This window comes from Balaenoptera physalus (assembly GCF_965194825.1).
Source record: "Balaenoptera physalus genome assembly, chromosome: 7".
Classification (NCBI taxonomy): Eukaryota; Metazoa; Chordata; class Mammalia; order Artiodactyla; family Balaenopteridae; genus Balaenoptera; species Balaenoptera physalus.
The window spans coordinates 51,379,623-51,405,932 of NC_138886.1; the positions used below are offsets into that span (position 1 = coordinate 51,379,623).

At 42.0% G+C, this 26,310-nt stretch overlaps 1 protein-coding gene across 2 annotated transcripts in view; it reads left to right on the forward strand.

The window, feature by feature from the left end:
- The window catches only part of DOCK8 (dedicator of cytokinesis 8), a 236,688-nt gene that overhangs the window by 130,393 nt on the left and 79,985 nt on the right, over nt 1-26,310 (forward strand). For both annotated transcript variants that reach the window (XM_082470796.1, XM_082470797.1), the window contains 10 exons: nt 4,872-4,989; nt 6,449-6,519; nt 7,597-7,735; nt 8,352-8,453; nt 11,397-11,492; nt 12,185-12,419; nt 14,994-15,158; nt 16,379-16,548; nt 19,550-19,645; nt 23,371-23,466. In XM_082470796.1, coding sequence (XP_082326922.1) covers nt 4,872-4,989; nt 6,449-6,519; nt 7,597-7,735; nt 8,352-8,453; nt 11,397-11,492; nt 12,185-12,419; nt 14,994-15,158; nt 16,379-16,548; nt 19,550-19,645; nt 23,371-23,466 — 1,288 coding nt within the window. The remainder of the gene's footprint in view (nt 1-4,871; nt 4,990-6,448; nt 6,520-7,596; nt 7,736-8,351; nt 8,454-11,396; nt 11,493-12,184; nt 12,420-14,993; nt 15,159-16,378; nt 16,549-19,549; nt 19,646-23,370; nt 23,467-26,310) is intronic.

Below are 26,310 nucleotides of genomic sequence, written 5' to 3' on the forward strand. Positions count from 1 at the left end.
TTGTAAGTAGTGCTGCATTGAACATTGGGGTGCATTTATCTTTTTGAATTATGGTTTTCTCCAGATACTTGCCCAGGAGTGGGATTGCAGGATCATATGGTAGCTCCCTTTTTAGATTTTTAAAGAACTTCCATGGTGTTCTCTACAGTGGCTGTACCAATTTACATTCCTACTAACAGTATAGGAGGGTTCCTTTTTCTCCACACCCCTTCCAGCATTTGTTATTTGTAAATTTTTGATGATGACCATTCTGACCGGGGTGAGGTGATACCTCATTGTAGTTTTGATTTGCATTTCCCTAATGATTAGCGACTTGGAGCATCTTTTCATAGGCCTATTGGCCATCTGTATGTCTTCTTTGAAGAAGTGTCTATTTAGATCTTCTGCCCATTTTTTGATTGGGTTGTTTGTTTTTTGTGATGTTGAGTTGTATGAGCTGTTTGTATATTTTGGAGATAATTCCCTTATCAGTTGTATTGTTTGCAAAGATTTTCTTCCATTCCGTAGGTTGTCTTTCTGTTTTGTAGGGCAGCTTTTCTCTTTGTTTCCTTGCACTGGATAAAGAATAGTGTAAACTGAGGAAAAGCCAAGCTGATGTTTTTGGCATTGCGGCTTTGAAAGATTTCAAGGTCCCTTGAGTTAATCTGTTTGCAGCAAAAGAAATAGAGGATAGTTCCAAAACAGTAAAGAGCGGAGAGAGCTTGGTCAACAATTGGATCTAATAATGACCAAATTCTACAAGTTAACCTCTAACTTCCTGGAGCTGCTCAATCCCAGCAGTTTGAAAATAAGTTGAGGGGTTATTGCTGAGTCAGTGGAAAGAATTTAAAATTTCTAAAATAGTTTATAATCAAGAGAAGCCATCTGAAGTGGCTTTGGAAAGAAAATTGTTGATGAATACCAAATGTCCTGTTCTATGTTGTGATGCATATGACTGAAGAGAAGCATTTTTGCCTGTATTTGGGGAAAGATGAGATTATACTAAATGATCTGCACTTACACTGGACCTCCACTTACACTGGAGAAACTTTCAAAATAACTTTGCTTTAACAAAGGATTCCTGTTTCAGTTACGGGTGAGCTTCTCAAAAATCATTAGATAATATAATTCTTAGGATTTTTCTCTAGCTAATATGACACTTAATTTACCATATATAAAACGTATGAGGCTGTTTATCAGTTTGTTGATCATTACTCTTATCTGGTTGAGGCTCTGTGTATCACTGACCCTGCCGGTAGATCTTCCCTTCCAAGAGAAAACACTATTATTTTCTTATATTCATTTCTTAAAAATCATACAGATTTAACAAAACATATCACTTGGCATTCTTGCCAGTAAGAACTATGATGATCCTTGGGAAATGCATCCTCTTAAAAAAATTCTTAAGCAAAGTCATTTAATGTCTCTGGGAGTCGGCTTGTGGCCTGCAAAAAGGGATGTTGGACTAAATTCTCTTGATGTTTCCTTCCTGCTCTGTACTCTGTGGAAAGTGCATTCAGTACGGGCAGAACACTGTATGCCCGTGGTGATGATGTTTGAATATAAGGGGTCAGCAAACCCTTTGGAAGCCGTGTGCAAAATTGCTGACCAGTGTTGGGGGATGTGTGGGATAGGTAGGTGGTGCCCCTGTGTTGGGATGTAGGAGAGGAGTGTGGTGACAGCTGACTTGCTTATCCATTCTGGCAGGGCTACTACCATTGTGATCTACACAGACCCTTTCATCTAGTTACTTCAAAGCATTTTTACAAACTCTTGCTCGTTATTTCTTCAAGCACAGCATAAAGGAAGGTTGATTGGTGTCTTTTCAATTAACTCAAAGATGAAGAAACTGAACTATATAGAACTAAAAGGGATTCTCCCAGAAGTATACTGCATTGCAGAGGGGCAAGACAGAGAAAGTGTTCATCCCAGCTTCGTAACTGACAAAAAAGGAAAAAATCTTAGTGCTTATTTTTGGAGACTGTGTCCATTAATGGCACCCTCATAATATGGAAGATCATGCAGCCGTTATACTCCCCTCTCTGCATGCAGCCTCTCTCATGCAGAGAGGGGAGTACACCCCACACAGATCCCCGCATCCCAACCGTGAACTGCCTTCTGCCATTGTTACTACATCCATGGCCTCTCCTGACAGCATCTGAGGTTCAACTCTATCTGCCTGCATTGAGGTTGGGGTCCCTCAGTGTGACAGAGAAAGATTTGGAAAGCAGCACTGAGACATCCATGTTGTAGAGTCAGAACAGCACTGAACTGGACGCTGTGCCCAACTGGTGGCTCATTCACGGAGTGAACTGTTACTTCAGCTCTCAGGGCCTCAGTTTCTCATCTGCATGACCATCAGATGCAGGTCCACTAGGCCATTCGTTGGGACTTGTCCAGGGTTGTGGTTATTAGTGTTGTCACTCTTGATATTGTTGTAGCAAGGAAGATCCATGGGGTAAATTCACGGATTTATGCGAATACTGGTCCAGAAAGACCATTTGCCTACACACACACACACATACACACATGCACACACACAGGATGGAGGATCATTCTGGTTATGACGATGCAGAGGTTAGAGTTAGTCAGCCTGGTCTTTCCCTTTTGGTTTTTCAGTTCCTGACTACCCCAGACTTCATAAATCAGACTTTAAAATTTTTCTTCTCCTACCTCGTACTTGAGTATTGACTTTACCCTTTTCCAATGGAACAAACCTGACATGTGAGTATGAACCCAGTAGGTGGCACTGACTACATCTATTAAAGATAGGAAATTTGCCAGGTGTACTTGTATAGATCCATAATGCAAAATTCGCATGTATAGCTCAGTGGTTCTCAGATGGGGGTGACTTTGCCCCACCTGGGGATATCTGGCAATACCTGGAGGCATTTTTAGTTGTCACAACTGAGTAGAGGGGAGATACTACTAACATCTGGTGGGTAGAGGCCAGGGATGCTGCTGAACATCCTACAATGCACAGGACGGCCCCTCAACAAAGACTTGTCCGGTCCAAAATGTCAGTAGTGCTGAGGCTGAAACCCTGGTATCAGTTAATATGCAAATCCTTGTAAAGTATTATGAGAGCCTATATTCACAGAGGGAAAATCTGGTCACCTGGCCCTCCTTCTTGGTCACTGCTCTCCTGGTGTCTAGTTGACACAAAGGCTGTTTTGTCATCTTGAAGCCTTTGGGGCAAGAATGTGTCCATTTGGGGAGAATGTGTTACCTAGGAGTTAGAATAGTGGACCAAGGGTGAGGAAGGCAAGGCATTTTCCCAGAGAACATGACACAGCTGAGTCAGCCTTTGGTGTACTGTTGACACTCAACTGCTAATAAGATCCAGAGAATTAAGGCAAGCTTGCCTCTGAGACATGTCATGAATAACATAGTCTGAAAAGGCCATTCTTATTCTTTTATTTAATGGCAGTCTTATCTGAGGGGATATAGCTTAGATAAGGTTAAAAGCATGGCTCTGGAACCAGAGTGCCTGACTTTAATTCTTGATTGCCATTCACTAACTGTATGTCATTTTTTCCCTCATTTGTGATGTGGGGATGATGCCATCAAAATACTATCTACCTATAGAATAATTATGAGAATTAAACAAACTAATAAATATGAAGTATTTGAAACATTGCCCAACTTAGGATAAGTACCTTATAAATATTAGTATCACTATTGTTTCTTTAAGTCAGGAATATGATTGAAAGTATATACATTCATTCTTTTATTCAACAAGTATTTTTTTTAGCACCTACTATGTCCCAGGCACTGTTATAGCTGCTGAAGATACATCAGTGAATCAAAAACATCAGATAAAAATCCCTGCCTTCATGGAGCTTACCTTTTAGTGGATTATAGTAGTAATATTGCAAACAGAAAGAAAAAATATACAAAATTATAGTCAGCCTGGTACTTGTCCTATAGTTTTTGAATGGATGGATGTATTATTCATAGTTTTGTATTATGTTACGTAGCTAATTGGGCTTGGAAGTTTGAACTGTCATCTTATGTAAGAAAAGAAAGTTAGGGACTTCCCTGGTGGTACAGTGGTAAAGAATCCGCCTTCCAATGCAGGGGACGCAGGTTCGATCCCTGGTCGGGGAACTAAGATCCCACATGACGTGGGACACAGCCCGCGCGACACAACTACTGAGCCCGTGCACCTCAACTAGAGAGAGAAAATCCGCACGCCACAACTCAAGAGAAGCCCGTGTGCCGCAACGAAGAGCTGGCACGTCACAACAAAAGATCCCGCGTGCCGCAACTAAGACCCAAGGCAGCCAAAAAAAGAAAGTTAAACCAATACAGAAAGTCATGCCAATAAAAAATGGAAACTACTGGGACTTCCCTGGTGGTCCACTGGTTAAGACTCTGCGCTCCCACCGCAGGGGGCGCAGGTTCGATCCCTGGTCGGGGAACTAAGATCCTGCATGCCGCGCAGAGTGGCCAAACTAAGATTAAAAAAAAAAATTGAACTACTACATAACATTAGAAAGGAGAAAGAGGAGAACTGAAATTAGGCCATTGTCTGTGGCCATGAGTTTTGTTTAAAATGAACTGAACGTTTTGCCTTCTTATCTTTGTATCAGACATATAGTTACCTCTAGGCAGATTTGCACATTCCAAGACATTCCAAGACTTTCTCAGCTGCAGCAGGCACCTCTGTCTGTGTAGCAAAACAGAGAACAATGTTGGTTATTATCAGATCACTGCAGCTGAAGAGGAAGAATCAACAGTAACTCACTCTCCAAAAGTAATTCACTTCTGAAAGGAAAAACTCCTTCAGAACAATCATCTCATGAGCGCAGGCTTTAGCATTCCCTGAAGAACTTGGTTAAAAGAAACTCTAGACCTTACTGATTGGTTCCTCATCTTTTGTTTTCCAGAAACCTTCTCTATGTCTACCCACAGAGGCTGAACTTTGCTAACAAACTAGCATCTGCCCGGAACATCACAATCAAGATCCAGTTTATGTGTGGAGAGGATGCCAGCAATGCTATGCCGGTAATGAGGGAAATAAACATTTGCCTCGAACCAGGGTGGGCTGAACTTCCCTTGCTGGTTCACACAGACAAAATCAAGGGCTGATCAGCGTAGCGTGTGCGTTGATTCAGGCCAGTACCACTGATCATGTGCAAGGGCCTTTGTGGCTGGTCCCGTATTGCTCCCAGGATACTGATGGGGAAGCAGGGTCAGCCTAAATCAAAAGTCTCTTTCCCAACTTATTCCACAGTGAGCTGTGAAAATTAGAAATGCAGATCATTTTAGAAGACTGAAAAATATCATGAATTCTTTCCATGCCACCCTAACAGCATAAGAAGTAGAAAGACAGGCCCAAGGTGTCAGCCATGCTTGCCGTACTTCCAGATGTGCACTGCGGTACACATCTACCTAAGCCCCAGTCCACATCTAGAGATAAATATAATAGAAAGTACTGCCTAGTAATAATAAACATACACCATCTCAACACCTTCTAGGAGTGTATCTTCATCCTGAGGTAAAATGTAAATCAAATAGTAAATACATAATGCAGTGTTCCCTAAGGAACCCAAAATGCCAGAATTGGTATTTTTTTAACCATCTGCAAACAAACGAGATGGTGGTTAGCTATTACTATTTTATTTAAGGTGTAGAATTCAGTTAATATACCTTTCTACTGAAGTCACTTTTTTCCAGTGCTTCCATTCTTCAAATATCCACTTTTTTTAAAAAACCATCTTTTTAATGTCCCACCTACCTTCCCATTGCAAGGCATCCTTTTGCAATGGTTGTGGGAAAGAAGTCCTAGAGGAAGACTCCCCTGGTTCTCCCCACTCTCGCCCCTGGCAAATCCATCAGGGCTGCCAGGTACAGCTGTGCAGATCCTGGTGGTAGCCAAGGTACCCAGCCAGGGATGAGTGGGGGCCAAACTCCAGCCTGTTCACCACTCACCAAGCCCTGGGACCTGGCATGGGCATTAGTGCATCTAGTAGGAAGGGCTCTTTTTTTATTTACCCAAAGGTGAGTCCACTTGTGAAGTCATGTGCCTTTAGGGCTGACCCAGGCCCAAAGAGGTGTCTTTTTCTAAATACCATAAACGTGTGGCCAATGATGGTCCTGATGACCCAAGTGACCAGGCAAAAGAGCCTGGGAAAAGAGCCTCGACCAGGGATCTCTCACGGAGGGCAAAACTCTGTAACGTTGCCCTGTAGTATAGACCTCTAGGTGAAGAGGCAGATGGAGAGAGCACTGGTTTTCTAGTCTCACAAACCTATGGCCCTTGGTCACTGATGTAGCCACTGGGGTCTCAGTTTACCCTTCATAACCAGTTCTTCTGCATCAGTTGGGCCACTTGTAGAACTCAGCACTCTTAATTTACAAAATGCAGCTCTATGAGACCAGAACCTCCTACTGGGCTGATGATCGTTGATTTGATTTAACCAAATATCACAGTTAATTTGGCCCTTTTTATACTGGTGAACAGGTCATCTTTGGAAGATCCAATGGGCCTGAATTTCTGCAGGAAGTTTACACGGCTGTTACATACCACAACAAGTAAGTATATTTCAGAGTTCTAAACATATGCCAAGATTGTTTTATTATCTCCTGGCTTTTCTGAATCCCCTAGGTGATTCCTCCTACCAGTATTTATAATTCAGGGACTAAGGGACAGAGGAAATCCATGCCAGTTCCCTGGTTCTATGTTGGAGAACAACAATTTTTGCCATTAACTGTGATTGGGAGAAGAACATATCTTCAAGAACCTAATATTGTTTTGAGTTTACTGGAGCCTTCTACTCTAGTGTGATATAGAGAGGTCTTATGGTGTTCCATAAAGAAATAAATTTCTTGCCTTGCTTTGAGATACTGGAGGGGCCAGAAACAAAATCCAGCCCTCCTTGGTCTGTCTCTTTGTCTTCTATCCATACCTGCACCACTACCTACTTTAAGAAGATTTAAGTTGACCAAAGGAGAAATGAAACACTCATTTTTATGTGGGTAAATTGAGTCAGAGAATAACGTCTAAACTGTTATTCACATTTCCAGGTAGGACATCTGTATAGGGTCAGACAAACTTGGGTTTGATCCCGGCCTGATAACCTTGGCCCATTTAAGTATTGAATACTTCTCTGAACCCACCCTCTTGGACTGGAATGAGGATTAAATGAGTAATGTATGTGAAGCCCTTAGTAAACTGCCTGGGACGTCATAATTCAGTAAAATCAGATTCCCTTTCCTTCCTGCATCCTTCATTTGTTTCCCCCAAATCCTTTGATGAGTGCCGGCTGAGCACCAGTCCCTGTTCTTGGGGTAGAGATAGAAAAGGAGGTCACAGCAGGACTCCAAACCTCATCCTCTGTCCAAATTAAGTTGTTGCATTTTTGCATTGTGTGCAGGGATTTTTTTTTCTGGCAAAGCTTTTCGTTTGTGAGCAGCCTTATGTAAGTGAAGTGTATCCAGTGACATAAGCTTGTTCTCAGGACTTTAAGCTTAGGAGGAGACTGATGTAAAATGAAAAGTAAAACACCAAGCAGGCGAATTCTGAGGGGCAAAGGGTCTGTGGCAATTTATAGTCAGAGAAGCCATCATTCTTGCTAAAAGTTATTTGTGTATAATGTGCTTTTGAAACAGGTCTCCTGACTTCTACGAAGAAGTGAAAATTAAGCTCCCTGCTAAGCTCACAGTAAATCACCACCTCCTGTTCACCTTCTACCATATCAGCTGTCAGCAGAAGCAAGGAAACTCCGTAGAAAGTCTCCTGGGATATTCAGTGAGTTGTTTTCAACTTGCAGATTCACTCTGCAGTTGTTGGTGCATCCAAGGTTCCTGCAGAGATAAACAACTAAATTCTATTCACTTGCTTTTTTCCTGTCAGAAGTAGCAAAATGTGCCAAACCAGATTACAGCAAAGAGCAGAGATGACTTGACTTAGCAAATGACAATTTCAGGAATGAAAGGTAGTGGGTGAGAGATATTGAAAGAATACTCATTTGTAGAAAAAGCATTACAGTGTCCATTATTTCCAAATTTTATATATATGCTTCACATATAAAAATAGCTCTTTTTTCCCCAAGGGGAAAAAGTTATTTCTTTAAAATATATAAAAGGTAAAATAAACATTGGTGTTTTCCAGATATACACACACATTGGCTATAAAGAAAAATGCTACTACTTTGGCTCGGAAAGCAGTGAATCATTGATATTACCATCTCAGGAGCTCTCAGGGAATTTAAAATCTAAAGAACTTGACAGAAATTACTGCCCCAAAGAGCTCTGGTCAATATCTAATCATCATTTAGTTGCATTTGATTTTTGTGAGCTAGATAAATTGCCAGAATTATATGCTGTAATAAATACCATTTTATTCTTTACATCATCTATTTCAGTGGCTGCCAATTCTCTTAAATGAACGTCTTCAAACTGGCTCCTACTGTCTCCCAGTTGCCTTGGAAAAGCTGCCACCCAACTACTCTATGCATTCTGCAGAGGTAACCAGCAGGCTGGCCATCACCTGTTTCCTGTCCAGCCATGGTCTTGGACCACCTTTCCAGACCCACTTCCCATTCCTTTATACATGACCAAGGATGCTCAGCATGTTTTGGGGAGCAGTCATCTGTCAGCACAGGGTGTTTTCTGAGAGCACGTTGTTCTGATAGGATGGGGGAAATAACTGGTTTTAAGACCTCATTCATTTAGATTATCACCAATTCAGAATGTTTGGTAAACACAACCCATACCCAGGCAGCATTACCTTGTATTATCTATAACAAAGGGGTTTACAGAATGGGGTATTTTAAAAAGGAAGGCAAATAGAGCTCACCTGTGATAACAACTGCTCTCACCTCCCATCCTTACAAAAGGTTCCCATGCCAGATTCCATTGGTTTCTCCTCTGGGTCAGTTGTCACAGTCTCCAGGTGGATATTGGGGCTTTTATTCCTCTAAAGAGCCCAATGTCAATACTCTTTCTCTCCTCCTGTTTCCTGTCCCACCTTTTTGCCCATACATTCTGCTGCAGTCCACCAGTTTAAAGGGAGCCCAGTGAACCCTCCGTTCTGATTGCACCAGCAGCAGCTCTCATGCTTCTCAGTCTGGTTGGTGTAGGTTTACATCAATAAGATTTATTTTAAGCAAATACCAGACATCATATCATTTCATTTATAAATAGTTCAGTGTTTTATCTTAAAAGATAAGGGCTCCTTTTTTAACCATCACAATACCATTGTCACACCTTAAAAATTAATAATAGTTCCTTAATATCTTCATATATCCAGTGATCAAATTTCCAATTATCTCATTAATGTCATTTTTTTTTTTTTACAGTTGTTTGTTGCGTATCAGGATCCAAATAAGCTCCATACATTGCTATTGCTTGACATGTCTTTTAAGGATCTTAATCTATAGGTCCCCCGTCATCTCTTTTGTTTTCCTTGCATATTTCAAGTTGAATTTCCCAGGAATTTGAATTTTGTTCCAAATTTTATAGTCAACTTTCTTTCCTACTCTGACTACCCACCCCCACTCCCCAGGCTATTCCATTTTCTATTTCCTTTTTTTTTTTTTTTTCCCCCTGGAGAGAGAAGCTTCCTTTGCCCTGGGCCACAGGCATGTGCCTGAATTTAGATCAAAACTATTCTCAAAACCACCTTAGTGGTTTTGTGAGTATGTTCACAGATACTCCCTGATTACTTTTTATGATTTGGACACACAGCCCCTTGCTGAAGCCCTCAAAACCACCTTTTCAGCATCAAGCTGCACATTCTAATTTCCTTCAACACTCAATTATCTTCTTAATGCTGCCAAACAAACCTGGCTTTGGAGACAAATAAATCTTGATCCAAAATCCAGATTCTGCCATGCCCTAGCCGTGTGAACATGGGTGAATTGCTTACCCTCTCTGAGTCTCAAAGATGAAACCTAGCCCAGACCTGCCTACAAGGTTGCTGTGAACATTGAATGAGATAAAACATATCAAGCAACAAACTTGATGCTTAAGTAAATATTAGTTCCTTTTTCCTACTTGCCCTAAGCTATCTTTATCAATATGCCCTCAGCTTCTCCTAATATTCTTTAGGCCTACCCTGTCCAATATAGTTGCCACTAGCCACATGAGGCTATTTAAAATGTGGCTAGTCCAAACTGAGATGTGCTATAAGTATAAAACATAAACTGGGTTTCAAAGACTTAGTAGCAAAAAAAAATTTTTAAATATCTTATTCATAATTTTCTATATTGATTACATGTTGAAACAATAATCTTTAGCTATATTGGGTTTAATGAAACATAGTATTAAAATTATTATCACATTAAAAAATTTTTAATGTGGCTACTAGAAAATTTTAAATGACATAGATGGCTCACATTATATTTTTAGTGGTCAGTGTTGCTTTAGATTACTGCAAACTCCAGTGACCCCACAGGTCGGACTCATTAATAATGAGTGCAAGGTCCTGGTGGAATTTGTTCACGCTGGAGACTGTCTTCCCACCTAAGGTCATAGCTACTCCTCTGCTCTGCACATTGGTGCCATGCTGGGATGCAAGACCAATGTCTTCATACCTTCAGATTCTCAAAATATGGTAGAAAAGCAGGCTTTCATGTGAAATTTTCTGACATTCAAATGTTTGGCAGCTAATTCGACGGTTTCTAACACTGGGCCAAACAACACCTGTCTGTGGGCTGGATCCAGCTTTGGGCCCCAGTTTGTAACTCTGTCTGAGATAGTTCCAAAGGTCCCCACCCCGTGCACACATCCTACCCTTGCAAGTACAGTATGCTTCCTTCCATTAAAATGCAAGAGACACAAAACCCACACTCACATGGCCAGGTCTGCCAAGGCCCTCCTTACTCAACACTGTAGGATGACAATTCCCTTGAGATTTTAAGGCAAGAAATGGTCTCTGAGGACTACAGGGCTATTGATATATAAATATTATAAAAGTCATTTTGAGTAATTAAAGCAGGAGCCTAGAAGGAGTGCTACTTGGAAACATTTTGTTAAAAGGGAACAAAACTGTAGTCACTCAAAAGCATTAAAATTTCATGTCTTCTAAAGATATTCTACACTTTGTCCTGACATTCCTGATTAATGGAGAAATCATTAGGATATTACTTTATTTTAATTCCTAGAATCAAGGATTACCAGTGCTGGATGGAAGCTTAAATTAGATAGATAACTCGATTCAAACTCCTTCTTTCAGCATGAGAAAATGAAGGCCCAGAAAGTTTCATTGACCTGTCGAAGTGAAAATAATTAATTTGGTGTAAAACTGAACTTGAACCCAGGGCTCCTAACTCGAAGGCCAGTTATATTAGTTTTCCAGGGAGATTTATATTTGTATAACCCTGACATCTGCTGTCAAGTTGCTTTACTCTGCTTGTTAGTACTGAGAAAAGGGAATTGAATTGCTAATTTGTTTTCTTTTAACACAGAAAGTCCCTTTGCAGAATCCTCCCATTAAATGGGCTGAAGGACATAAGGGAGTATTCAATATTGAAGTGCAAGCTGTTTCTTCTGTTCACACCCAGGTAAGGAGTATCCAGGTCAAGTTTAAATCAAAACAGCAGGCTAATAATGAAGATGGGGTGCAGCAGAGAAACTTCTAAGGACAGTTCAATAAAAGATCAGTGAAAATCTTTGTGCCTGGATAAAACAACACCAAAAAACCCTTTTAGTTCTGTGTGGGAAATTGCAAGCCTGTTAGGTTTTATTTGTTGTTTTCATAGAAAGACCTTATAAAAATGTTGAAGCAGCTCGGCACCTGCACTGTTGGTTGAGAAGTTTCGTGGGGAGACTTCATTTAAACATTTTCCTGCTGTTGCTGTCTCATTTCCCTCTGTAATTCTGCCATTTCTCTTCCAGATTTTTTGTTGTTGTTGTTCTACTTTCCCTCCTTTTCCTGCCACTATCTGAATTTTGCATCTGCTTAGACCCCTGTCTCGACAGTGTGTTTGCCTGGTATCCTTGCCTCTGCTTACAGAACATGTCAGAGTCCAAATTAATTTTTCTTCAGCTAATAATTATTGAGAGGTTCTATTTTGTGCACAACACTCTACAAAGAAATTCATAACCTGGTCTGAAACATCCGTGTCTTAGAACTTCTGCTCTGAAACACTGGATAAGAGGTTTTGCCTAGAAGGAGCTATTTGATTGTGTTTATGAATCCACTGGTGAGCGTTGAGGGGATGAGACCCATGAGGCCTGCCATCTGCCTTCCCAGGACAACCACCTGGAGAAGTTCTTCACCCTCTGCCATTCCCTGGAAAGCCAGGTGACCTTCCCTATCCGCGTGCTGGACCAGAAGATCAGTGAAGCGGCTCTGGAGCACGAGCTGAAGCTCAGCATCATTTGCCTCAACTCCTCCCGCCTGGAGCCCCTTGTGCTCTTCCTGCACCTGGTGCTGGACAAGCTCTTCCAGCTGTTCGTGCAGCCCATGGTCATCGCTGGCCAGACAGGTAGGAGGCCTGGGCGCCTGGGAGGAGGCAGGCAGTGCCGTGTTTTATGAAACACGATTTTCCAGAAGTTTCAGGAGCAGGGCCAATGTGAGCTTTCTGTTGAGGATGTGAGTCCAAGGGAAACCAAGTCCACTGCTATTTTTTTTTGTTTTTGGAGATTCCCTGGATGTTTAAAAAAAACAAACATTAATATAGGATGCTTAAAATTATCGGGGTTTTTTTACATTAATGTGTTGAATGACTGAAGCCAATCCTTTAAATTCCATTCCTAGTAATTGATGGCTTTCTTTTACCTCTAAGATTTTTTTTGTTGACTTGACCAACAAGGGAATCCAATGTTTTAAAGAAATAAGACAACCCATATTAAATGGAAGGAAAGGAACTGTCTAAATTGAAATTCAATGTGATCCCTTTTTTATTGAGATAAAATGCACATACCATAAAATTCACTAAAGTGTACAATTCAGTGGTTTTTAGTATATTCATGAGGTAATGCAACTGTCACTACTATCTAATTCCAGACCATTTTCGTCAGCCTCAAATGAAACCCCATACTCCTGAACAGTCACCCCATTCTCCACTCCCCTCGGCACGCAGCAAACGCCCATCTTAAATGCTTACTTTTAACAAATGAACACTAAATACAATGTGTAAGACTTCCTTTGGAAATAATGTCATGTAGGGCCTGGGTCCAGTGGTTCTTCCAACTCCTGCGGGGGTAGACTGGCTGCTGTAGGGCATCTTTGTTTGACACTATTTTCAGCTGAGCTTGTATTATTCTGTGCTCGCCAGCCCAGCAGATATCTTTGGGTACCATCCATGCTGCCAGTACTGTGCTTACAGTTGTAGGTTTTGCAATAATAATCAAGAGCATATTGAACCTCAGAGGACTTACAATAAAATATAGCAAAGATCAGCGGCACAGGACACAAGTCCTCAAATGGACACAGCTAAATACTGTTGGGGGGATGGTGAAGACATCCATCCGGGAGGATGGGGAAGGCCCCCCAGGAAGAAGACTGCAATTGAGATGGCTTTGAAGGGGGGTTAGAGGGAAAGAAGCCAAGATGGGGGCAGTGACTGGCAAAAGCAGAGAACCAGAGTGTCTGGATCAGAAAAAAAGTAGTTCAGAAAAAAGTGTCAAAAACCACTTTTCTGGGAGTGTCAGAAAAGAAGGAGATAACACTGTAGGGCCATGGAATATGAGTAAGTTGGTGGGGAGGGAGAAATGAACTTGTAGCCTAGGACACATGGGGGAGCTTTCAGAGCTAGGGAAGAGCATGACCTCTGAATCCCTCAGTTTGCAGTGTATCCTGGGATGCGTCTTCTGTGGCTCCACAGATAAGCCATCCTACATTGTCGGCTAACTTTTCACACATGTAGCTGTTGCCTCTCCAGCTAGATTCCTGTGGAGTGGCCACCTATCTGTGCCCTCCCTGGATTTCCTTCTACACCCTCCACATATTTAGTGCACTGCTTTGTAGGCCCCAGCTATGGAATATAGACTTGTTCACTAGGCAAAACATTCATTCACACATTTTGAGCCAATATTTGGGACTCCAGGGTGTTGGGACAGGCAGCATAGGTGGAGGCACTTAGTCTCCAAGCATTTATTGAGAACTTATCTGTGTCAGGCACCATGGAAGGCATGGTGGGGAGAGAAGAAAGCATGAGAAATGCACTTTGCTTCTAGCCTATCAGAGAGACAGAATTTCCCACTGGAAACAGCCCAAGAAACTTGTGATTTGGTGTCACTAAAGCCCTGTACTGAGTGGTGTCAGAGGCTTCATTGAGGAGATGGGGTGGTGCTTAGCATCGAAAGGTTAGTATGATTTTGTGGGTGGGAGCAAGGAGGGCTTTCTAGGTGAGGACAGCAGCACGAGCAAAATTGCAGAAGTGAGAAGCAGACGTGTGATGGGGACAGTATAAAGATTGCCTTATTTTAAGGAAGTTGAATTTGAGCAGAAGAGGGTACCAGGTGGGATAAGTAGGGTGGAGCCAAACTGTGGAGGGTTTAGAGCTCCTCAACAAGAGAGTGTACACGGTGAAGCATTGTTTGTACAGGTCCAGGGACTGACATGATACACATACGTTTTTAGATTAATCTGTACACCAAGAACCTGTATTGTTCAACAGCCCATCTCAAACCATAGTGTGCATAAGAATGACCTGGGCATCTTGTTAAAATGCAGATTCTGACTCAGTCGGTTCTGGGCGGGGCTTGAGATTCTGCATTTCTAATAAGATCCTAGGTGATACTGATGATGTCTGGACAGACCCCACTGAGTAGCACCAGTTTACAGCGTGGTGTAGAGAGGGGAGGATGTCTGGACAGGCTCGCATCTTTGTCCTGAAAACCCACAGTGCTGGCAGAAGGAGGAAATGTGAAGTCCTTTGCAGTAAGCAGAGCTGGCATGCTGGAGCTTACTAAAACCACTCACCCTGCCCCAGGGGCTTCAGCCTGGTTCAGCCGGTCAGTGGTCAGGACTCCTTGTCACTGCCCCAAAGAATGTTCCATCTCAGGCTCATTAAGGACTCACTGCAGGGCCGCCCATTTTTCTCTTGGTTCCTCAGCCAACTTCTCCCAGTTTGCCTTCGAGTCTGTGGTGGTCACCGCCAACAGTCTGCACAACAGCAAGGGCCTGGGCAAGGACCAACATGGGAGGAACTGCCTGCTGGCCTCCTATGTGCACTACGTCTTCCGCCTGCCCGAGCCGCAGAGGGACGTACCCAAGTCAGGTAACGTCCCCCTGTTCCCCCCCGCTCCCCAAGTATGGGAGCCTGGCGGGCAGCGCACCCTCACCCCCACCCCACAGAATTCACAATAAAATTAAAAGCCCGAAAGTTAAATTTTATCTTTCAGAATAAACAAAACTTACATGAATGCTGAAATTAAAAGTTCACGTCTAGATTTTTCTCTCTTGCTTTCTATCTGCCTTCCTCCCTATTGTTATATTCTAAACACTTTTTTTTTCTGCCTATTTGATAATCCCTCACTGATCTTCACCCAGTCGGTACTTTCTGATTCAGTTGTGAATCCCTTCTTTTAAAAGCTGGAGAAGTAAAAAAAAAAAAAAAAAAAAAGCTGGAGAAGTGACAACAGATGCCTAGGATTCTAGGATCATAATGATAAGGAAAATAATATATATTTGATAGCTGTGGTAAGCAGTGGCCCCTAAACTTTTCATTATGAAAAAATAAATCCCTTTTCTCATTTCCCCCAAACTAAACTTCTGAAATAATTATTCATTTCTCCACTCTTTTTAATTATTTACATAGATAATAATCAACCAGAACATCTGGTCAGCATGATATAAAAAGTAGCATCAATAAGTTAACAAAATTCCAGGCTCTAACAAAGGAACTTGGGCATATTTATTAGTCCGTGCAGCCTCATTTCAAGTAAACCTGTAATTTTAAATGTTTTTAAAAAATACTCATAATATTCATAGACTCACAATCACCTTTGAACACATGTAAATACTTAAAGGTAAGAAACATTGCTATACAGTGTATACTTATTCTCATAATTTTCAGATGATTCCTTGGATTCTCAAATCTCAGAAATGCAAGACTTATAAACCTGTCATCGTTTAAATATTAAGAAATAAAAAATATCCACATTTCGAGCTTGTCTTGAGAAATCAGAACCTCATGGGCTGTTTCCCCATGGCAATAATAAGCTGGAGACGAGGAGCAGCCCCTGTCTTTGGAGGAGGCATGTGTTTCCAGTTTACCACAGTCCTCACCACTCCCTACTGCCTTACACCCTATCTTTCCACCAAAACATTGCCCCCCTGGCCTCCCCTCGGCATTTGCTAATAAGACCCTAATTCCAAGACCTAATCTAGTGGGTTTCCACTCTACTACCTACCCCATCCCTCCTCAGTTCCTTCTCAAGTCCAATAAGTGACTCTGATCCCCTTTCTGTTGACATGTCTATACCTGGTGGGGTGCAGGCGGCCCCACTTCCCTCCCGGACCCTCGCTACCACACATACGGACGCACGTCTGCTGCCGCTGTGAGTTCGAAGCTGATGCAGGCCCGAGTGATGAGCAGCAGTAACCCAGACCTCGCGGGGACACACTCTGCAGCAGACGAGGAGGTTAAGAACATCATGTCTTCAAAGGTAAGGAAGATGTCAAACCCTGGAAAGAGACATGGGCTTTTTTATTTTTAACTAACACTTGGAGAGACAACACGAAATCAACCACTACTGCTGCCCACTGTCTTGGTCAAATGCTCAGCTTTCAAGTTATTAATATCCTTTTCTTTTGAAGTGACTGAGATCATTCTGATGCCAGGCAAGACTGGCATTTGAAGGTATGCACGGAGTCAGTGAACTCTGGTGGGAAGTTTCTCAAGCATAGCTGGTTTAGCCCCGTGGAGTCGATGAATACCATGAGTTTTATCTTCAAGGAAAAAAATTTGGCTTTAACTGTTTTTGATGCCTAGAAAGACTGTTTTTTGTTTTATTTTTTAATAACTTGCCTTTTAGATTCATTAACATCCATAGATTGATTATCCCATGTAAGAATCACAAAGATCGGGCTTCCCTGGTGGTGCAGTGGTTGAGAATCTGCCTGCCAATGCAGGGGACACGGGTTCGAGCCCTGGTCTGGGAAGATCCCACATGCCGCGGAGCAACTAGGCCCGTGAGCCACAACTACTGAACCTGTGCGTCTGGAGCCTGTGCTCCGCAACAAGAGAGGCCGCGACAGTGAGAGGCCCGCGCACCGCGATGAAGAGTGGCCCCCGCTTGCCGCAACTAGAGAAAGCCCTCGCACAGAAACGAAGACCCAACACGGCCAATAAATAAATATATAAAAGTCATTTGTGAGACAAATATTATTTTAAAAAAAAGAATCCCAAAGATCAAAGCCAAATTTATAAACAAAAACCGAGATCCTGGGAGGGTTGGTGACTTGCCCTAGATTGTTTCCCTCCATGAATTCTTTATGGTTTCTCATAAACTTTTTATTTTATAAAAGTTTTAGATTTATAGAGTTATTGTCAATATATGACAGAAAATTTTTGTGTACTCAATGCATAGTTTCCCTGTTATTAACATTTTACATTAGAACAGCACATTTGTCACAATTAATGAACCAATATTGATATATTATAATTATTAACTAAAGTTTATATTTTATTCAGATTTCCTCAGTTTTTCCCTAATGTCTGTTTTCTGTTCTAGGATCCCACCCGGGATACCACATTAGATTTTGTAGTGACGTTTCCTTAGCTCCTTTGGGTTGTGACAATTTCTTAGACTTTCCTGTTTTTGAGGACTTTGACAGTTTTGAGGCATAATGGTCAGGTATTTTGTAAAATGTCTCTCATTTGAAATTTTTAAAAATTGTGATATAATTCACATACCATAAAATACACCCTTTTGAAGTGTGTAATTCAGTGGTTTTTCACATATGTACAAAGTTACCATGAATTCTTAATCTAAATTTTCTTTCCAGTTATCTGTGACCTCAGGGTGGCTAAGCTTTTAGAATAATGTCATTTCCTCTGATGAAGATAAATCAAACTCTCTAGGTTTTGACATCATTTCCCTTACACAAACCACCCACTTGAGACAGTATGTTGTGAGACAGGAAATCTGGAGACCAGGGTTGGGTCTCGATCTGATACCACCCAGGCCTGTGGTCACGGCCAAGTCAATTCCTGCCCTGAGCCTGATTTTCCTCATCTCTGTAGAAGTTCTGAACCCTGGATGAATGTAAGAATCATCTATAGATCCACTCCTAGAGACTCTGATGATCTATAGGTTGTATCATATGAAATTGTTGATATTCTATCCTTTTTGACTTACAGAATCAGCCCAGGGATGTGCTGGAGCAGGTTCATACCAGTTTCTGAGAGCTAATTGTTAAATTTTCAGGAACTTTCTGAACTAGGTGTTAAACGCAGACATTATTAAAAATTAAATTATATAAACTAACAAATAAGTTATATGGAAAACAAAGGTAATCTAAATGCAGTGTTCTGGAGCAGAACAGGACGTTAGTGGAAAAATTGGTGAAATTCAAATAAAGTCTGTGGTTTAGTTAATAGTTAATGTGCCAATGTTAATTTCTTAGTTTTGACAAATGTACCATATTTAGGTAAGATATTAACATTAAGAGGAACTTGGTGAAGGGTATCCAAGAACCACCTTTGCAACTTGTCCATAAATCTAAAATGATTCCCTTTTTAAGGGAGTACTCAAACCTCATCCCTTCTTAATTACTCTACTACATTTTACTGTTATCTATGTTCTTGAGGTTATTTATGCCTACTGTACGGTGGAAATACTGTACAGTGGTTTGCTACTGCACATCTCTTTGCAACACCATATTCGGTAATGTCATGTTAACTTGAAATCAGCTATGACGGAAGCATTCACAAGCACAGAAATTGGCAGATTCTACCAATCAGCCCCTCCCCTCCGAGAGCTGGTTGTTAAGCATTTGCCAGCACACCCTGGTTCAATTTTGCATCTAAGTCCTCTTTAAGCAGTATCTTTTCGGATCGCCTAGGGGAGAAGTGGTCAGCAGGTGTTATCCACAGACTTGATTATTACAGTTTCCTTTAATGAAAGTGAAAATATTAAATTTTCTCTGTGGACTAGGTTAAGAATTTTTAAATTATTCGTAGTGAGGGGAAAAAATTTTGTCTAACTAGAAGTATGAAGCATGATCTTCCTTTCAGAAGTGTTTTTTTGACAATTTATTAAAGAGTGTTTAGGAGACTGGGTAAAGTACCATGCTAACCCACAGAGAGGCACTGTTCCCACACATTTTTTTTTCCTGCTCTTCCAATGAAGTCAGAGACTTAGAAAGTTGAAGGGACTGTTGAGCACCCGGTGGTTTTTAACTAGGATTTAACTATAGCTGGCTACACACCAACTAACAGTGAATATCTCAGGAGCAAGTAGAAGTAGGTGTAACTTTACCTTCTTTGCTTTGTTTTATGTTTGTTTTTGGCAGTTGTTTTACCTTTGTAACCAGAAAAAAAAAAAAAGAAAGAAAAAGAAATATGTTAACAATGAATTCTAAGCTTGTGATTTCCAGCCCGTTGGCGCATCTTCCTGGGGACCACTGTTGGTTGACTGTTGAGTCATTGTTTGTGCATTTCAGATGGCTGATCGTAGCTGCATGCGGATGTCCTACTATTGCTCTGGCAATAATGATGCTCCAAGTTCAACAACAACACCAAGGCCAGTCAGCAAAAAGGTACTGAACAGGCAGTGTGAGAATAATTTGCCCAGCCTCTCACTATGATTGAAAATAGATGCCATCAAGTACTGTCCTGTCTTGTTCCTGCCCTCCTAACACACACACGCACACACTTTTGCAGCCCTGTCCCAGGTGCCCCATTTTTTGACCACCTAATTACCTACTAACTCAGTGGTTCCCCAACTTACCGTACATCAGAAGTACCTGGGTGGCTTGTTAAAACTGACTGCTGGCCCTACGCCTAGAGTTTCTGATTCAGTAGATGTGAAGTAGGGCCCAAGGATTTGCACTTCTGACAAGTTCCCAGCTGATGCTAGTCCAGGAACCACACTTTGAGAACCTGAGAACTGCTGTATTGGCTTCTCTTTTGGTAAAAGGAGAGCTGGGGACAATTCATCCTCAAAAAGTGAATGGCAATAATTAGGTATCATTTATTTCAATACGATTTCAAACATGAAAAGCCTTGTAATTCTTTCCAATCAGCCTTACCTATGAGTTCAGAGACTTGACAAGCTGTTAAGCTGCTCATCAGAAAGAACTCTTTATATTAAGAGGATTCTCCAGTTGTCACGTCATGTGTGGTCCAAGGGGTGGAGGATAAAGAAACTGCCTGCCCCGAGTTTTCTCCTCTGCCAGGCACCCAAGAATCTCACCATTTTAGTAGCTACTTAAGTTAAGGTCTTGAGTGTCTTTCAAGACCCCTATTAAAATGTAAATATGCTGATTGGAAGGATAACACAGGAAGCTCTTTGCAACAGCTAACACCACTGGGAAAGATGTGTTAAACAGGCATGGAGGGAATGAGCTTCAGCACAGCTCACTTTGGACCCGCTGAGGGAAAGATCAGGCATGAGGAGGCCCTAGTAGGGTCCAGTGCCTGCAGACTTGGCAGTAATATGGGCTCCATTTGTCTGGAAAGAGGTACCAGGAGTTAATTCTAACAGGAGGAGTAAAAGAAGATGTCATGAGGTGCTGAAAATAAATATTTCACTTACTTTAAATATTAGCTTTGGGCTTTGCAGGGACTGGTTACAAGTACCATTTTCCTTCTTAAAAACCATGATTTGCTTACAGCGTGACTTGCTTCAGGCAGGGCCTGATTTCTTCTGGGCACATTTGCCTTGTTTTGATTTTGTTTCTGGTCATTTCAATGACCAGAAGAGAATCATTTCATTTCAGAGGGAGGTTTAACCAGTGTGTTTCCTTAATAGCTCAGCAAACTGGGTTTAGCTGCTTGGCTATTTTCTGTAACCTCCGGAGCAAGGTGTTCTTGTAATAATGTTGCCTGGTAAGCAACATAAATTACTTTAAGAAGCGGCTTATCCTCCTCTAATCTCCTCTTGCCTTAAGATTCTGGCAGTCAAACTGACCTATTTTCCAGAGGTTACCTTTGAAGCTTGTGGAGCTTGTCTTCCATACAATGGGAAGATCCGGGTGTAGCGGAGTTACATCAGGGCAAGCTTAGACCACCTGCTAGATTAACACGCAGCCCTGCACCTCTCCCAGGTGGGAGAGCTTCCCTCATGTCTCACAACAGCACACAAATGTGTTCACGTGTATTGAGATTATAAAGGTTTGACTCGCCTGACAGAATGAAGTGGGACCAATGACAAGCTGAAACACTTCAGCATTCTCCATTCGTCCCCATTAACCATCGGGGGATGTAAATAGTTTGAATACCCAGACATCTGCACAGAGATTTTTCCATTTGTCTCCTTTTAGTTTAGCTGAGTAACTCCAATTTTACTGTACATAAGAATCAGTAAATTGTGTTCCATGCCTACTATACACTGTGGGTAATTTAAAGGTTTGTCAAGGGTAAGCTTTGCTCTAATCAATTTTTGCTTTGGGTGTTGACTTTAAAACTTTATTTCCACATATGCCAGTACTCTAGGATGTGATATTAGGGTGTTCAAGTAGTTTCAGCTTTCTTACCCACTGAGCAATAAAAAATGAGTTCACCTGTATTTATTCTAGATTTTATGGTTGTAAAATGAATGGAATCCACAGAAAATGCCCAGACATCATTTTTGCCATCAGTTAGGGTGACCAGCTATCCCAGTTTTTCCGGGACTTAGGGGGCCCTTGGGATGTAGGACTTTGCATTTTAAGACCAGGACAGTGCTGACTGAAAAGAACGCACATCCTAAATGTTGAGAATTATGTTTTATTCGGGGACATTACCTAGGACTATAGCCCAGGATACAGTCTCTCAGATATCTGAGGGACTGGTCCAAAGAGGTAAGGGAAGAGCCAGGATATATAGGGATTTTTGCTGAAAAAAAACCCCATGTAGTTGAACGTCAAAAGATGTTCGTGAAAAACAGACATCTCAAGTTAATGATGTTAGTGTTTTTCTGTGTATGGGAAGATGCAAGAGTCTGGGCTCATTGAAATTATTCCTTAGATATGCATCTTAACTACCTAGGACCAGTATCCTGTTTTTGTTCATCCTGAATTCCCCTCAGGGTGCACTGTCTGGGTCTCAGTGGCTGATGGCTTGATGGTCTGGAAACGTTTGTTGTTCACTGGAATAAGCAGGCAACATTTGTTGTTTACTGAAATGACAGGCAACATTGTTTTTGTCCACAACAGTCTCAGGCAAACTGAGATGAGTTGGTTGCCCTACCTTTAGTCTTAAACTTGTTCCCCATCAGAGCTGTTGTCAAGAGTATTAACAAGTATCTCCACATAAAGTAGGGAATGGGAAAGATGCAAAAGGTGTAAAAAAATCATTGTCTGCTACATTTGCAGTCAGATGACTTGACAGGGAGTGTAGACATAAAGTGGAGCATCTGACCCTGGGACAAAGAAGTATAGAAATTGGGTGAGTTCAAGCTGCTACCCCTATGCCTTTTAATGCAGACAATCTACTGATAAACCCAAACCTCGTTTCCCACAAAGCCATAGCAGGATTATAAAAACAAAAATTGTTCCATCTAGAAGGGAGTTGAAATACCATCTAGACAGTGGTTCTTTAATCGAGGTCCCTGGACCAGCCGTGACAGCATCACCCGGGAACTTGTTAGAGATGCAAATTCTCAGGCCCCACCCCAGACCTACTGAATCTGAAACTCTGGAGGTGGGCTCAGCAATCTGTTTCTTAACAAGCTCTCCAAGGGATTCTGATGCACATTCAAGTTTGAGAACCACTGCTACCAACTGAGTTTATAGATGAGAACATTGAGGGTAAGGAGAGGAACAGCTTACACGTGGTCACACAGAGGGTTTACAGTGGGACCTGGAAGGAAGAGAACAGAGTCTCAGTTCCGACTGCTACCCAGGAATGCTTCCCCCATAGAATGTATTAGCTTCACTCCCCTGCCGAGGCCATTCCTTCAAACCCAGCTCTCCAGTAAGGTTTAGAAGCCCCATGTGCACAGGTTTCCAGTGACTCAGAATGCTCTACTGCCTTTTGTTTTCAAGAAAGGATTAAAAATACACTCCTGCTGTGCCCCCTTCCTCCCTTGCAACTCCTGCCTGTGTTGTTTGTGTGGCTCTGGGGATTTGGGAACCACACAGCCTTCTCCTACCTACTTAAAATGCCTTCCAGTCTCAGATTATGTCAGCATTGACTTTGCCATCCACTGTGGTCTAAGACATCTAGGACATATACTAACAAGCTATTACAATTGGGAAAAAAGAAAAGTGGGGTTGGCGAATAAAGCACCTAGTACAGACCATCATTATGTAAGTGTAATGTTTTTGTGTTTGTTGTCCAGCATTTCCATGAGGAGCTTGCCCTGCAGATGGTGGTCAGCACTGGAATGGTGAAAGAAACAGTCTTCAAGTACTCCTGGTTCTTCTTTGAGCTTCTGGTGAGATTCTTGCGTGTTTATATCTGTGCTCGGTAGGGCGCGGAAAGCAGACAGGCAGTGAGGTTTCCCATAGTAGGAACTGACATCTTATCTACTGAGTTGCTCCTGCAGAAAACCTAGGATCATTCCTTCAGTTTTAACTCTCCCTCATCCCTCCATCCATCTTCCACCAAATCTTACTGATTCCACCTTGAAAATCTACTTCCACCTGCCGCTTCTCACCAATCTTCACCTCTCCCCGCCTAGTCAAGCTGCCATCATGTCTGCAATCGCTTCCTCTTTGCCCGCCTGCATTCACTTGTGCCCTCTGCCCATCCAATCTGCACAGGGCAACTCAAAATTAAGCAGATAACGACACTCCCCTCTTTAAAACCTTTCAGTGATTTTCAGTGTACTGGAAATAAAGCACACATTTTTCTCATGGCCTAAAAAGCCCTTGGATGATTCTGTTTCCCTTCATCTCTAACCTTATCTTAGGCCCTATTCCCCCCCTCATTCAGCCACATTGTTTCCAGTTTGGTCCTTTGAAGATGCTGAGACCTTTTCAGCCTCAGAGCCTTCTTAAGATTCTTTCCCCTGTCCGTACCTTTCATGCCCCCCACATACATACACACTTCGGGAGTTCTTCTCTTTAGGTTTCAGCTTTAATGTCACCACTTCTGAGAGGCCTTTTCTGACCACCTTATACCATAATATGTCTTCCACTCTATTCCTCTCCTTTTAAACACCCTCTTTATTTCCTTCCTAGCACTTATCACAATTTGTAATTGTTTTTCTCTCTTGCCTGTTGGATTTCTAGGATTGGGGTCTATCTTCTTCATTATCTTATCTCTAGCCCCAGAACATGGCTTGGCATCGTACAAGCACCAACTAATATTTGTTGGGGGGAAAAATGAAACTTGTAAATCTGTTTACCTGCAACTTCTATCTGTTCTCTAGCAGAAAAGTAAAAGGTACAGCATAGTCTTTAATTTCAAAATAAAGAGAATAATAATAATACCTATTTTATACTAGAAGTGAAAGGATTTTGCCATAAAGCCACTAGAATAAGCATTTTGTCCATGTTGATAAACTGAGATGCATTGTGAAATGAAGTTAAATGAAAAAGGTATGAAAGCACAGACACTAACTACATAAAAATGCACATACGAACAATCTAGAGGATAAAGAGTGGGTTGAGATTTAACGATAGAGTTAGCTTTATATTGACTGGGTTCTTTCCTCTGTGACACTGTTAAAGGGGATAATTTTTTTTTGAGAGAGGTGGTAGGATTTTCACCTGAGCTCTAGTTTATCTATGTAAGTTCAAGCCCAAGTAAAAGAGAACAATACTGAACAATAAGACATAGAGGACAAGAGGGTCAAAGGAAACAAAAATAAAACCTACATTGGGGAGGAAATGGGAAGTAGTGCGCAACAGAGTTAAAAAGAAGTGAGGCCCATGCCACAGAAGCACATCCAGGATGCAAATCCCTTAGAGTTTCACCAAGTTCCCACCCCTCGTTTGAGAAACGTATTGCTAGCGAGATGTCTTTTCCAAACACAGTCCCAGATGCCTGCAGCAGAATCACCTAGGGTGCTTAGTGAGAGTAAAGCAGATCTGGAGCCCCTCCCTAGAATACTGAGTGTAATGAGGAGGGGGAAGCCGGCGGTGCCTGAACCTGTCTGCCCAGGTGCCTTCCAAGCATGCTGAAGATCTGCTAGTCCACACCACCTCTGCTCTGTGAGGCCCGAACAGAGCTAGGGGTCTCTACATGCAGCCAGCACCAGGAGTTTGCATTCTAAAAGCCAAGCTGCTTCAGGTGGGTGGCTGCGGCTCACGAGTCTTGGAGCAACCGCATTAGCAGTGAGACATGAGCTTTGCAATCTGGCAGGAAGGGGCTGGCCATAAACTCTGTCTTGAGGCAAGAGAAGGATCAAAACCACCACTGTGTGCCCGGTACATCCTGTTTCTATGTACCCATCCTACCACCGTCAAGTTTCTGCATAAAGAAGATTGACTCAGGTGGTAATCCATCTATAGATAATTCATACAAATAATCTTCAACTGAGTTGATCTGCCATATTGCAAATTTTAAAAGACATGACGCAAAAACGCACTTTGACATTGTGGAATCTCTTAGAAGAGAGTCCCAAAGGAAAGCAGTATCTCAGTTCAAAGATGTTTCATGTCGTTTACTCACACACCTGCACACATTTGCACACACTTCACCTAATCATTCTTAGATCTTATTTAGTAGCTATGTATTATAAGCTCTATCGTGAGCAGTTATCCCTGGTGCAAACACAGGACCCTGAGGCTAAGTAGGGGTTTGCCCAGCCCTCTCAGCCAGGGAGGGGCAGGGCCTCAGTTCCACAATGCTCTAGTCCAAATTCTGTTCCTCTGCCATTTTGCTTCTCCTTGGAAGCTTAAAGTTACAAAACATTTTCTTAGCCTAACATATTAACAACATGCGAAACCTTTGTATTCCGAAGTCAACTTTAATGGAGTGCTGCAATCACTATCCCATTCTCAGTCGGCATGAACTCAGCATTGCTAGCCCTAAATGGCTCCTCGTGGCATCTTAGAGCTCTCTTTCAAAGGCAAGTTTGCATTCTCTGCAAATGTAATGATACTCTATCCTTCATATAATACCAGTGACAGCTGGCATCCCCAAGGAAGGGAAAATAATAACACCTAAAATGTGTTGAGCATCTATATACATGCTAGGCGCCCTTGTAAGCAATGTAAGCATCATCTGGTTGAATCCTCAGACGACCCTCAGGCAGGAGCTTTCCATCATCCCCAGTTTACAGATGGGGTTGGAGGAAGGGTGGAGGCCGTAAGGAGAAGTCTCCAGGTCC